At 44.4% G+C, this 14484-nt stretch overlaps 1 protein-coding gene across 1 annotated transcript in view; it reads right to left on the reverse strand.

Annotated features, from left to right (window-relative positions):
• Positions 1–10503, reverse strand: part of LOC139278740 (matrix metalloproteinase-15-like) — a 92825-nt gene extending 82322 nt beyond the window's left edge. The window contains exon 1 of the mRNA XM_070897832.1: positions 10332–10503. Within this exon, the coding sequence (XP_070753933.1) occupies positions 10332–10436 (105 nt within the window). The 5' untranslated portion in view covers positions 10437–10503. The remainder of the gene's footprint in view (positions 1–10331) is intronic.
• Positions 10504–14484: the final 3981 nt, after the last annotated feature.

Genomic DNA, 14484 nt, shown 5'->3' on the forward strand with positions numbered 1-14484 from the left:
CTTTGGAAATTTTAAAAATTTAGCTCCTGGCACTAATGATTCTGAACTTCTACTAAATTGGGCTTTGCGCCCCAAGAAGGCAGTGGGGCACTAAATCAAGTGCTAATGACCACAGTGGGGCATTACAGGGATGCTACTACCAGAGCACTGTTGAATTTCAGGTGCAATGCATTCAGCAATGATCCTTCCATCCTTCACACTGGCTCATTCCAGCTCTTAAAGGGGAGGTTATATCATTGCACAGCTGCGCATTTTCAGCATTGCTGGCTCTGAAGGCTACCTGCCAGGAAGTGAATGCTCTGATGGCAATGGCTGATCCCAATCCCAAGGAGAGAGATCGTCATTTCACAGACGTGGAATTGGAGACATTGCTGGCTAGAGTAGAGCAAAGGAGGGAAGCGCTGTTCCCGGCCAGTGGAAGGAGGCCATTGCCCCAGGTCTTCAGGGCAATGTGGGGGGAAGTGGAACAGGAGGTCTCGGCCACTAGTGTGGTGCAACGCAGTCTGACACAGTGTAGGAAAAAATTCAATGACCTCAGTCGAGTGGTCAAGGTGAGTACATGCTTCAACAGGTCCTACATACCAGCATCTGAACCTCTGTCTGTGTACACTGTGCAAACCACCACACTCCTACCAAATGTCTGCACCTACTCAAACTCACATCCACACCTCACACCTTGTCTACAATCACAGCTATTCAAAGGTGGCAGGCATATTTCCAAGATATATAGCTGGACTCACACACATTTGTTTCTTTTGCAGGACAAGATTGCCTAGAATAGGAGGGAGCAGCAAAGGACAGGTGGGGGTGATACTCAGCTCCAGCAGCTGTCCGACCTGGTGGAGGGAGTGATGCAATTCATTGGGCAGCAGGTGGTGGGCGCCATGGTCTTCAGCAACATCGACCCCGCTGGGGGCAACCACGGTAACTTTATCCCCTCTCCTTTTCTCATCCTGCTTCCCCCTCAAACCACAAGCCTTTATCATTTTCCAGCTCTTGATACTGTCTGCATTATTTGCTCCATTCCTGCCCCCGCCCCCCCAACCCTCATCTTAATGCGAGTCTTGTGACTTTATGTTTTCAGATAATCAGCAACCAGATGAGCAGCCTGTCTCTGAGCCTCCCACTAACAGAAGAGGAGGAGGAACAAAGCACTGCGTCACTGCTTCTCTCACCCGCAGGCACCACCTCAGATACTGGCACTATGCGATCATTAGAGACAAGCTAAGTAGAGTAGTCTGTAGCAAGGCCAAGGGGAAAGGGTACTTCGGGAGCCAGCTCCCCGGAGGGAGAGATCGCGCGCAAGTTCTGCTGCACAAAACTCAGATGAGGACCTTGACGGGGAGATGTTCACAAGAAGGGCGATGGCCATGCATTCCGAGATGATAGTTGCAATGGCAAAGGTGCCCGAGAGAGTCTCGGCAATGGTAAGGGGAATGGAGGAGTCTGCCTCCAACATTACACAGAGCTCTGCACACTCCATGGAGCCCATTATTTCCAGTCTGCAGATGTTGCTGAACTCACGGAGCGACCGTGCAGATCCAGACCTCATAACACGTGACATGGGTGATGTGGCAGCTTCCATTGCAGCACACGTGGAAGTAACACAACATCTTGGTGCTGTAATGCAGACAATGGCTGCTGGCATCGAGTCTCAGACTGCTCTCATGCAGTCTCAGATGGATGTCACACAAGTTCTGACTGCTGCCATCGCCGCTGGGTCCACTACAGTCCACCGGTGTCGCAGCAGACCACCAATGTGTGCTCCAGCAGATTTGGAGGGTTGGCTGAGGTGCTGCCCTGGGGAAGTGGCAGTGGGTCAGTGGAACAAGGACCTGCTATCCTCTCTCAGGATAACAGCATTCTTGATCCCACCATTGCACTTGTCGCTGCCTGTCATCCAGCCAGCCCAGACTGCTGCTGCCCAGCCTGATGAGGTGCAGTCTACAGCCGGGCCTTCCAGGCCCAGAGCTGGTTGAGGGCGCCCTGCAAGGCCATCTCTAGTCTCTGGCCCTAAAACTCAGAAGCTTTCCACCAGCCATGCTGCAGCCACAGGGGAAACACTACATATCAGTAGAATAGGAAATGGCAGAGTTAAGAGGGGAAGTAAGAGTTTGCACAAGGGTGATTAGTAAATTTTGTAGTTGTGTATATACGTGGTTAATGTTTTTGGATAAATTTATTTTTGGAATATTGCACATTTAGTGGTCTCTCACATTTCAGTTTTGGGGCATGATATGGAATGAGAAATTGATGTAATGATGGGACGTGCTGAGCAACCAGGAAGTGGGCTGGTGTTCACTGAAGTTTGATGAGGCGGACATGGACCGCCCTTCCAGAAGGTTGATTGAGTGGCTGCCTCCTCCATCGCTGATGTTCCTGCTCCTCATCCTCCTCCTGCTCCTCCTCATCCTCCTCCTCCTCCTGAGGTGGTGGAGCTATGCCGGTGGCAATGACTGCACCCCCATGATGACCAAGTTGTGCAGCATGCAGCAGACGATGATGAATAGGGACATCCGCTCAGCTGAGTACTGGAGAACTCCTCCCGAGCGGTGAAGGCAGCAGAACCGTTACTTGAGCACTCCGATGGTCTGCTCAATGATGTTCCTGGTGGCAGCATGGCTTTCATTGTATGAGAGCTGGGCAGGTGTGTCATGGTGTGGAGGAGAGTCATGAGCCAAGTGGAGAGCGGATAGCCCTTGTCTCCGACCAGCCAGCCCCGAGCTTCATGTGGTGGCTGGAACAGAGCTGGCACACCGGTCTGGTGCAGGATGAATGCATCGTGGCTGCTGCCAGCAGAGCGGGCATTGACGGTGAGGATTTGGCGTGTGTGGTCGCACATCAACAACACAGTCAGTGAGTGGTAGCCTATGTGGTTATGGAATACCTCAGGATTGTTATGCGGTGCCTGCAAAGCGACATGGGTGCAGTCAATGGTGCCCTGCACATGGTGAAGCCCGCAATCCTGGCAAAGCCACATGCATGCTCGTGATGCTTCTCTCTGGTCATGGGGAAGGATATGTATTCCCTCCTCCTTCTGTACAGAGTATCTCTGACCTCGCAGATGGAGCAATGGATGGCAAACTGGGAGATTTTGAGGATGTCTCTTGTTGCACACTGGAAGGATCTGTTGGCGTAGAAATTGGGCACGATGGTGACCTTGACTGCCACTGAGAGAGTCATCCTCACCCTGGTCTGAGGCTCGAGGTCTGGATGCAGGAGGTGGCAGAGCTCTGTGACCATGTCCTTGCTGAAGTGCAGTCTTCAAACGCACTGTTCCTCAGTGAAATTGAAGTCGGAGAACTGCTGCCAGAATACCTTGGGAGGGTAACACCTCCTGTTGAGAGCCCTGTTGGCCCTCCTACCTTTGGCCACATTTTGCAGTGTTTCTCTGTGCCTCAGTTGCCTCTGATGTTGACGCTGGAGGACGAGATCCTGTTCCGGCACAGCCCCTATGAAAGGATCCAAATGTTGAACTTTCAAATCTGTCCCTAATGAAACTCAGGAATGAGCCAGAACACTCCTTCAACTGCGAATCACTCAAGTTGGTCAAAAGGCTTGCTTGCCGATGTGAAACTAATAAGGAAACATTATTGGCCGCATAAAAATAAACTGGATGCTCCTGCCTTTAATAATGCTCCTGCAGCCGACTGAAAGCCGCCTCCTCTACATGTTGTTTTTAACAGCCGGCGCACAACCAGGATGCGAGAGCCAATTTTGCTTCCGGGGCACTACCGAGTCGCTGCGCACAGCAATGATGTCACAATCTCTGGGCGCAGGAGATTGGGGTGCAACGCCATACTGCCGTCACTAAACTCCTGCCAAATTTAGGGGGAGGCACTGATCTCTCCCCGCCCGGTTGCAACCCCATTTGCGCCCCGTTAGCGCCCCCTGGAGAGACCAACGGCAGGCACAAAGGAGCCCGATTTCGCGCCCTATGTGTCCATGTAGTTCCTGTTCATCACACACATCCTGTACCACAATAAGAGAAAGGCAAATTTCAGCAAATTTATTGCAGCTCATTTCTGCGAACAAATGTTACAAAAAAGAGGAATAAAGTTAGTTATTTGTGATGCATATGGATAAATTTCCCCCAAACACAAAATAATCAATAACAAGAGTCAAATTGTCTGTACCTTTATTACTTCAGATATAATCTTATCAATAACACTTAAAACAAAACAAAGAAACCCAGACAATGGATCTTGGTTTCTGACCTACAGTCTCAAGAACAAACAATCTTAAAATGCTAGGTCCTTCTGAGCTGAAAATGTCTAGCACATGTCAAAGCACATTCCCAATTCAAAATTCTCTGACCAAACAACAACTAAACTCTGCATACCGCTGAGCTTGTTTTATTAAACAACGATTAGACTTTGTGGACTTAAAGAATCATGGCTCTGCTTTAGCAGAATAATGCATTCTCTATTACATGCTTTAAGACTCCCCTCCTCATAAAACAATGCATTATCAGAAATCTTTTGGTGTCCTGGCCAACATTTACCCCTAAACCAACATCACTACAACAATTATCTGGTCATTTATCTCTTTGCTTTTTGTGGGACCTTGCCGTGCACAAATTGGCTGCTGCATTTTCCTATGTTATAACAGTGTCTACACTTCAAAAGTAATTCATTGGCTGTAAAGAACTTTGGGATGTCCTGAGATCGCGAACTGCTCTATATATATATATGCGAGTCTTTATGTTTAACATAGACAAACTCAATTTTTCAAGTCATTCGGGGACCCTAAAATTATGCGGCACCCAAGCCCAATTTCAGAAGCAAGCTCATCAAAATTCTGTAGGCAACAGAATGGAGATTTTGCATCAGGTCTAACCAGTTTCTGTTGCAATTACTAAGTGGTTTACACATATTTATGCCTTAAGTAAAATATAACGGCATCATTTTTTAGAATATAAACAGCACAAGTTTAAGGGGAGGTACTTCAAGTATAAATTTGTTGATACCTGATGGGAAGGAGAGGGCAGTAAATCAGAGCAGCAGACCAGAGCAAAGACCTGGGACAACCAGTAACAAAACAAGGAATAGAGACTTGAAGCATTCAGCCATCAGCAGAAAGAGGAGAGGTTGTGACTCCCAGGCTATGGGGAGCTAGAACAGTAGGAAAATTATCCAAGCCAGAATCATCAGTGAGATCAGCAGCAGCAAAATGTGATAGCTGGAGAGGTGTGAGAATCAGGAGAGGGGTGAGATTCAATCAATATTTACAGTAAACTTAGTTAATACAATAGTTTCATGTTGTTGCAGCTGCCCAAAGAAATTTCTGTATTAACAAAGACATTTATTTTTGAAGCTGTTGTATTTCTCCTACTTTTGCTGGCTCTCCCGCTGCAGTGTAGGGGGGGTCGGGGGGGGGGGGGGTCGGATAAACTCCACACCGGCAGTAAATTCAAAGATGCATGGGACTGGGTGGCAAGTTCACTTTCCATCTCTGAGATCTGAGTTTAAATGATGCCCAGTCTGATCGGATGAACAGCTGCTATGTCTGCTAGCTGTAAGTGTATTATGTGAAATGTTTGGGGCAGAAAACTGCCCCCAACTTGCTACTAAATTGGCAATTTCATTCAGAGGCGCTACAGGACGACTGATATCAGAAATGGAAAAAACATTACATTGATGTAGTAGAGTGGCCTTCTGAAGTTGATGCTAAACTAGAATTAACATCTTAACCATGACCAAGAACGTCACCCTAATACTGGGTGCCTGAAAGCTCATGTGTCCCAGCATTAATATTCAGCACAAAATTCACTAAAATATCTACACTGTACGGTGGTGCTGTTTAGCAAGTCATTCAATTAAATAAAAAAGTACTCTACGGCAATAGCCTCAGTATTCTACACAACACATTTCTGTGTATATTCACAGCATGATAGCATTGCGAAGATTTGGAATGTATCATCCAGCAATATGGTCTCCGTATTTAAAGAAGGATATACTTGCATTAGAGGCTGTTCAGAGAAGGTTACTAGGTTGATTCCGGAGGGGGTTGACTTATGAAGATAGATTGAGTAGGTTGAGCCTCTACTCATTGAAGTTCAGAAGAATGAGAGGTGATCTTATTGAAACTTATAAGATAATGAGGGGGCTCGACAAGGTGGATGCAGAGAAAATATTTCCACTCGTAGGGGAAACTAAAACTAGGGGACATAGTTTCAGAATAAGGGGTCGCCCATTTAAAACTGAGATGAGGAGAAATTTCTTCTCTCAGAGGGTTGTAAATCCATGGAATTATCTGCCCCAGAAAGCTGAGAAGGCTGGGTCATTGAATATATTTAAGTTGGAGATAGACAGATTTTTGAGCGATAAAGGGTTATGGGGAGTGGGCAGGGAAGTGGAGCTGAGTCCATGATCAGATCAGCCATGATCTTATTGAATGGCGGAGCAGGCTCGAGGGGCAAAATGGCCTATTCCTGCTCCTATTTCTTAAGTTCTTATGTTCTTATCCCTGTATTTTATTATGCATATTCTTTACCACTTGGAGTTCCTCATAATTAAACATTGCTGGAATGATAAAACCCCTTGATGGAAGAATTACTGACATTATAAATATGTTCGGTTTGACTGTAAGTATGGTGGCACAACATGTCAAGCAAGGCAATACTTGCCCATAATTAGCTTGAACGGATATGTAAAAATACATATAATGTACAGGGCAGAAACAAACCATTTGGCTCAACTGGTTCATGCTGGTGTTTATGCTCCACATGAACCTCCACCCACCCCTCTTCATCTCACCCTATCAGCATAACCTTCCATTCCATTCCTCCCTCATGTGTTTATTTGGCTTCCCCTTAAATGCATTTATGCTATTCGCCTCAACTGCTCCTTGTGGTAGCGACTTTCACATTCTTTGAATAAAATAGTTTCTCCTGAATTCCCTATTGGAGTTATTAGTGACTACCTTATATTTGTAGTCCTTAGTTTTCGTCTCCCCCATTAGTGGAAACATCTTCTCTGCATCTACCCTTTTAAACCCATTCATAATCTTAAAGACCTCTATCAGGTCATCCCTCAGCCTTCTCTTCTCTAGAGAAATAAGCCCCAGCCTGCTCAGTCTTTCCTAATAGGTATTACCTCTCAGTTCTGATATCATCCTTGTAAATATTTTTTGCACCTTCTCCAGTGCCTCGATATCCATTTTTTTATAATATGGAGACCAGAATATGGTCTAACCAAGGTTGTTTACAAGTTTAACATAACTTCTCTGCTCTTCAATTCTATCCCTCTAGAAATAAACCCCAGTGCTTTGTTCACTTTTTTTTAATAGCTTTATGAACCTGCGTGACTACTTTTAGTGATTTGTATATCTGTAGCCCTAGGCCCCTCTGCTCCTGTACTCTATTTACATCTTATTATCCAAGGAGTGAGTGGCCTCCTTATTCTTTCTGCCAAAATGCTCTTAAACGTCCTCTAAGTTTCCCCCCTGCCCTTGCCCTGAACTCACATCTTTCTCTAGTTTCTGTCCTCTCTCCCCTCATGACCTCTCCGCGCTCACTTGTCCATGAGACCCACTTCATACTCCCTTGACCCTATTCCCATTAAACTGCTGACCACCCAACTTCCCTCTTAGGTCCTCAGGTACTGTCTCCTTCAAATCTGACATCACCACCCCACTCCTCATCTTGACCCCGCCATCCTTGCAAACGACAACCCATTCTCCAATCTCCATTTTCTCTCCGAAGTCCTTGAATGTGTTGTCCTCTCTCAAATCTGTACCCATCTTTCCCGGAACTCCATGTCTGAATGCCTCCTAATAGGCCCCCTCCTATTTCTCATCTACATGTTGCCCCTCGGTGATATTGTCCAAAAACACAGCATCAGTTTCCACATGTACGCTGACGACACCCACCATCTTCACCACCACCTCTCTCGATCCCTCCACTGTCTCTAAATTGTCAGACTGTTTGTCCGACATCCAGTACTGGATGAGCAGAAATTTCATCCTACTAAATATTCTGAAGACCGAAGCCACTGTCTTCAGTCCTCTCCATGAACTCCATTCCCTAGCTACCAGCCTATCCCTCTCGCTCCCTGCCAACTGCCTGAGGCTGAACAAGACTGTTTGCAACCTTCGTGTCATATTTGACCCCGAGATGAGCTTCCGACCACATGTTCACACCATCACGAAGACCGCCCATTTCCACCTCCAAAACATTGCCTGACTCCACCCCTGCCTCAGCTCGTTTGCTGCTTAAACGCTCATCTATGCCTTTGTTACCTCTAGACTTGACTACTCCAATGCACTCCTAGCCAGCCTCCCACATTCAACCCTCCGTAAACTTGAGGTCAACCAAAACTCTGCTGGCCGTGTCCTAACTCGCACCAAGTCCTGTTCACCCATCGCCCCTGTGCTTGCTGACCTACATTGGTTCCCGGTTAAGCAACACCTCAATTTTAAAATTCTCATCCTTGTTTTCAAATCCCCCCATGGCATCACTCCTCCCTATCCCTGCAATCTGCTCCAGCCCCACAACCCTCCGAGATATCTGCACTTCTCCAATCCCGGCCTCTTGAACATCCCCGATTTTAATCGCTCCATCATTGGCGGCCGTGTCTTCAGCTGCCAACGCCCAAAACTCTTGAATTCCCTCCCTAAACCTCTCCGCCTCTCTACCTCCCCTTCCTCCTTTGAGATACTCCTGAAAACCTGCCTCTTTGATGCCCTAATATCTCCTTATGTGGCTCGGTGTCAAATTTTGTTTTATAACACTTCTGTGAAGAACCTTGGGACATTTTACTACATTAAAGGGGCTAAATAAATACAAGTTGTTGTTGTTGTTAACTGAACACCACTTCCCACCTTTTGCCAACCTGAGTGACTACCCTTAACCCTTACTCTCTATTTCCTGTACCACAAGCTTCATGCACAGAATTAAAGTCCAATGCCAGCAATATTTCTCAAACCATATCAGACACAGGAAGTAATCTGATGACAATAACTGTGTTACCTGGGATTATAACCATAGCATTCAATAGCACCAGTAAAATCCTTAATGCACATACATTCTTGGAGTTCATTACTCCCTGAATATTTATACTGAATAATGAGACTTCCTGCAGATAACTACTGACCGGACTCGATCAGTGTTTATTAATGTTGTATAGTGGTTCTCTGCATATCAATAGTGTAGAGAGAGTCTATCAGCTAATGATAATATTGTATAAAGACTAACAGTGTATAATACTTTACAGAGCGTATCACTGCACAATAATCAAACCCTACAGTCAGTCTCAGTGCATTAAACAGTGCAATGTCAATGGCTGTCAGTACTACTGTTCATTTAAAACCAGTGTATAAGTAGCATACAGTGAACCTCAGTGCATAATAAAGTGTAGTCTAATTATGCTTGATAACACTTGTGCATATTAATAATGTAGAGTATTAGTGACTATAAATGAATGGATTCAATAAGTTAAATAGCCTTTTCTCTTCCAAAGCTTTATATTCTCATGCTCGGGTCCATCCATGCATATTGATATGAAGTCAATCCATGCATATTAATACAGGACGAGTATATCCATGCATCTTAACACTGTAAGCAAACTTTATTACTGGGCAGTGAGTACACACTGCAAATTAATCAGTGCATTTTAAAACTGGACAATGAGTCTATGCATGCATCTTAATGTTATAAATCTATTTTCTCACTTTATTACCATACAGTACATCCACGCAACTTAATACTATACATTTATTAATATTGAATAATGAGACTATGCATGTATATTAATGAAGTACAGTGAGAATATCATTCATATTAGTACCGGTCAATGAATCTATTCTTACATACGTAGATTGAGCAAATGCATGCATATTAATATATTAGAATTTATTAGCATATCTTAATACTGAACAGTTAGTCTAGGTATGTATATTAATTCTGTACAATGAGTCAAACCATTCATATTAACACTGGACAGTGAGTAAACCATGCATATTAATACTGTACAGAGTTACTTCCCACACTTATACTGGACAATAAGCCTTAGCAGGATATTAATGCTGTAAAATTAGTCAATATTAACATCGGTTAATATTAACATTGAACAACGTCTCAAGCATGCATATTAATACTGTACAAATTATTAGCACGTTTTAATATTGGCCAATTAAGTCCTGTCATGCATATTAATACGCTAGAAATATCAGTGTGTATCAATCTTTCTCGGTGCCTGTTAACACCGTACAGTGAGATCAGCAACAGCTCATAAGAAGATGCATCTGTCTGTATGAGTACTGTAGCAGCTGTACATGCATCGACGCGACTTGCAGATTGACTCCAACCGGAGTCTGGATGTCTTCTTTACCTCTGCGCTAAAGCTGTCCTGCTCAGCCCGGCTAAAAATGGCGCAAAGCCCGAGAATGAGAATGGGCACTGTCCAGCCCCGGGTCCAGCACACCTTGCTGGCCATTTCCTAGCGATATGCTTTGGCTCTGCCGCCCCGAGCCCGGGTGATCCCTTCTTCTCCCCTCTCTCTCTCTCCCTCCCGTTCTATGATCAAACTGAACTGACCGAGAAAATCAGCGCCCTCTGCAGTCTAACGGCATCGAGACCATAATTGCTTACAGCCGAGGGACTGTCTCAAAGTTGTCTCTCTTGCCCTTGGTCTAATTATCAGTCTTCAACGCCCCACTTCCTCTCCCATTTGCAATTAAAGTATGCCATGCTAAGTCTATACTCTGCCCCCACCTGCAAACACTTCATTCCCACACATTCCCAAAGAACAACTCCTAGCCTCTTTGCTTTCCTTAATTGTTTTTTTCTTCGTGTCTTGAATACTCGGAAATCACGATCAATATGTTCCCGTAATATTTCCCTGTATGTTACAATTTTCGGAAGAAAACATACATAAAATGTAATTGATACCTATACACAGTCATACACAAACACACACACATATACACAAATAGATATATAAACATATTGCAGCATGTTGTACAGTATTCATATGCATTATTACAGTATTACATACACACAGATATACACATGGTGACATGTACTCAGAACTGTCAACATGGAAAGAATCCTGGGTGTGATTTGTAAACCAACCATATATCAGAAAGCATCACCTCACGCCAAAAAATAAACACGGTTAAAGTGGAAATCTGCATTTGTCACATGGGACGCATGGCATGGCCAAACGGCATTAATGTATTCTTGTCATCTCTCTCTTAGTTCATAGAACCATAGACATTTACAGCACGGAAAGAGGCCATTTTGGCCCATCGTGTCCGCGCCAGCCAAACAAGAGCTATCCAGCCTAATCCCATTTTCCAGCTCTTGGTCCGTAGCCATGTAGGTTAAGGCAATTTAAGTGCACATCCAAGTATCTTTTAAATGTGGTGAGGGTTCCTGCTTCTATCACCCTTTCAAGTAGTGAGTTCCAGACCCCCACCACCCTCTGGGCAAAGAAAATTCCCCTTATATCTCTTCTAACCCTCCCCCCAATTACTTTAAATTTATGCTCCCTGGTTGTTGACTCCTCTGCCAAGGGAAACAGGTCTATCCAGGCCCCTCATAATTTTATATACGTCAATCAGTCTCCCCTTAGCCTCCTCTGTTCCAAAGAAAACAGACCCAACATTTCCAATCTTTCCTCATAGCCAAAATTCTCCAGTCCAGGCAACATTATTGTAAATCTCCTCTGCAACCTTTCCAGTGCAATCACAGTTTTCTTGTAATGTGGTGACCAGAACTGTATGCAGTACTCCAGCTGCAGCCTAACCAGTGTTTTATACAGTTCAAGCATAGCTTCCTTGCTCTTGTATTCCATGCCTCGACTAATAAAGGCAAGTATTCCATATGCCTTCTTAACCACCTTATCCACCTGGCCTGCTACCTCCAGGGATCTGTGGACGGGCACTCCAAAGTCCAAGGTCCCTTTGTTCCTCTACACTTCTCAGTGTCATACCACTTAATGTGTATTTCCTTGCCTTGTTTGACCTCCCCAAATGCATTACCTCACACTTATCCGGATTGAATTCCATTTGCCACTGTTCTGCCCACCTGACCAGTACACTGATATCTTTCTGCAGTCCGCAGCTTTCTTCTTCATTATCAACCACACAGCCTATTTTAGTGTCATCTGCAAACTTCTTAATCATTTCCTCAATATTTAAGTTTAAGTCATTGATATACACCACAAAAAGCAAGGGACCCAGCACTGAGCCCCGCGGAACCCCACTGGATACAGTCTTCTAGTCACAGAAACACCCATCAACCATTACCCTTTGCTTTCTGCTCTGAGCCAATTTTGGATCTAACTTTCCACTTTGCCTTGGATCCCATGGGTTCTTACTTTCGTGACCAGTCTGTCATGTGGGACTTTATCAAAAGCTTTGCTAAAATCCACATACACTACATCATACGCACTGCCCTCATCAACCCTCCTCGTTACCTCCTCAAAAAATTCAATAAAGTTAGTCAGACAAATCCATGCTGACTGTCCTTGATTAATCCATGTCTTTCCAAATGAAGATTTATCCTGTCCCTCAGGATTTTTTCTAATAATTTTCCCATCACCGAGGTTAGGCTGACTGGCCTGAAATTACTCAGTCTATCCCTTTCTCCCTTTTTTAAAAAAGGTACCACATTAGCAGTCCTCCATTCCTGTAGCCAGAGAGGATTGGAAAATGATGGTCAGAGCCTCTGCTATTTCCTCTTTTGCTTCTCTTAACATCCTGGGATACATTTCATCCGGACCTGGGGATTTATCCACTTTCAAAGCTGCTAAGCCCTTAATACTTCCTCTCTCACTATGTTTATCTCTTCTAATATTTCACACTCCTCCTTCTTCATTGCAACATCTGTATGACCCCTCTCTTTTGTGAAAACGTATGCAAAATATTCATTAAAAATCCTACCACGTCTTCCGCCTCCACACACAGATTTTCTTTATAGTCTTTAATAGGCCCCATTCTTTCTCTAGTTATCCTCTTGCTTTTAATGTATTTTTCAAACATCTTTGGTTTTCCCTGATTTTACTTGCCAACATTCTTTCAAACTCTCTCTTTGCTTTCCTGATATCTTTTGTAATTGCACTCCTGCACTTCTTATACTTCTCTAGAGTTCCAGCAGTGTTGTGTTCTTAGTATCTGTCATAAGCTTCCCTTTTTTTCTTTATCTTACCCTGTATGTCCCTTGACATCCAGGGGGCTCTAGATTTGTTAGCCCCACCTTTTTTTTAAGGGAACATACTTGCTCTGTACCCTCAGGATCTCTGACACTGATTTACCATCAAGCAGCCGTTAAAAGTCCACTTTGGCCAAATCCCATCTCAGCTTAGCAAAATTGGCTTTACCCCAATTGAGAACCTTTATTCCTGGTTCCCCTTTGTCCTTTTCCATAACTACCCTAAATCTTACTGAATTATGATCACGAGCACCAAAATACTCTCTCACTGATACCCCTTCCACCTGCCCCTCTCCATTCCCCAAAACCAAGTTCTGAACTGCCCCCTCCCTTGTTGGGCTTGTTACATACTGGCTAAAGAAGTTCTCCTGATTGCATTTTAGGAATTCCGCACCCTCTGTACCATTCACACTACCTTTTTCCCAATTAATACTAGGGTAGCTGAAACCCTTTATTCTCCATTGTCTTTCTTTTCCTTTTTTTAATCTCTTTACTATTCAGCTTGTCTGGCTGTGGGCGTTTGGAGTGTTTCCCCTTGCAGCAATGATAACAACAACAACTTGTATTTATATAGAGCCTTTAACATAGTGCAACGTCCCAAGGCGCTTCACAGGAAATTTGACACCGAGCCATATAAGTAGAAATTAGTGAAAGAGGTAAGTTTTAAGGAGTGACTTGAAGGAAGAAAGAGAGGTAGTGAGGCGGAGAGGTTTAGGCAGGGAGTTCCAGAGCTTGGGACCTAGGCATCAGAAGGCACGGCCACCAATGGTGGAACGATTATAATTAGGGATGCTCAAGAGATTAGAATTAGAGGAGCGCAGACATCTCGGGGGGTTGTGAGGCTGGAGGAGATTACAGAGATAGGGAGGAGCGAGGCCACAAAGGGATTTGAAAATAAGGATGAGTAGTTCTAAAATTTTAATAGAAGACTTTCACTACAACTATGAATGCTGGGATAACCCATGTCCATGGCATCCTCTTACTTTTTCTTCTTTCTGAAAGAAAAATAAAAGCACCAGGAATTCCTGGCACAGTCCATGCACACACAAGATTAATCCTGAGTTGGGAGTGGGGAGAGATCACAATTTCACCCTCAAGTGTCCCACCAAATGTGGAGAAGTTGGTCAGCCTGAGCATCCTGAGCATATATACACAAATGAAGACAGAATTACTAACAATGATGTTAAAGAATGTGCAGCTGCCGTGCTGGAGCCAGCAGTGTGAAGTTCCCAGGAGCCTGCAGATGTTCAAGATTACTAATGGTTAAAAAATAAGAAGGGCACTTGGCAGAGCAAACAGGGCTGCAGCTTCCAACTACTCCCTATTAG

The sequence above is a fragment of the Pristiophorus japonicus genome, chromosome 13, assembly GCF_044704955.1.
Source record: "Pristiophorus japonicus isolate sPriJap1 chromosome 13, sPriJap1.hap1, whole genome shotgun sequence".
NCBI classification, from domain to species: Eukaryota; Metazoa; Chordata; class Chondrichthyes; family Pristiophoridae; genus Pristiophorus; species Pristiophorus japonicus.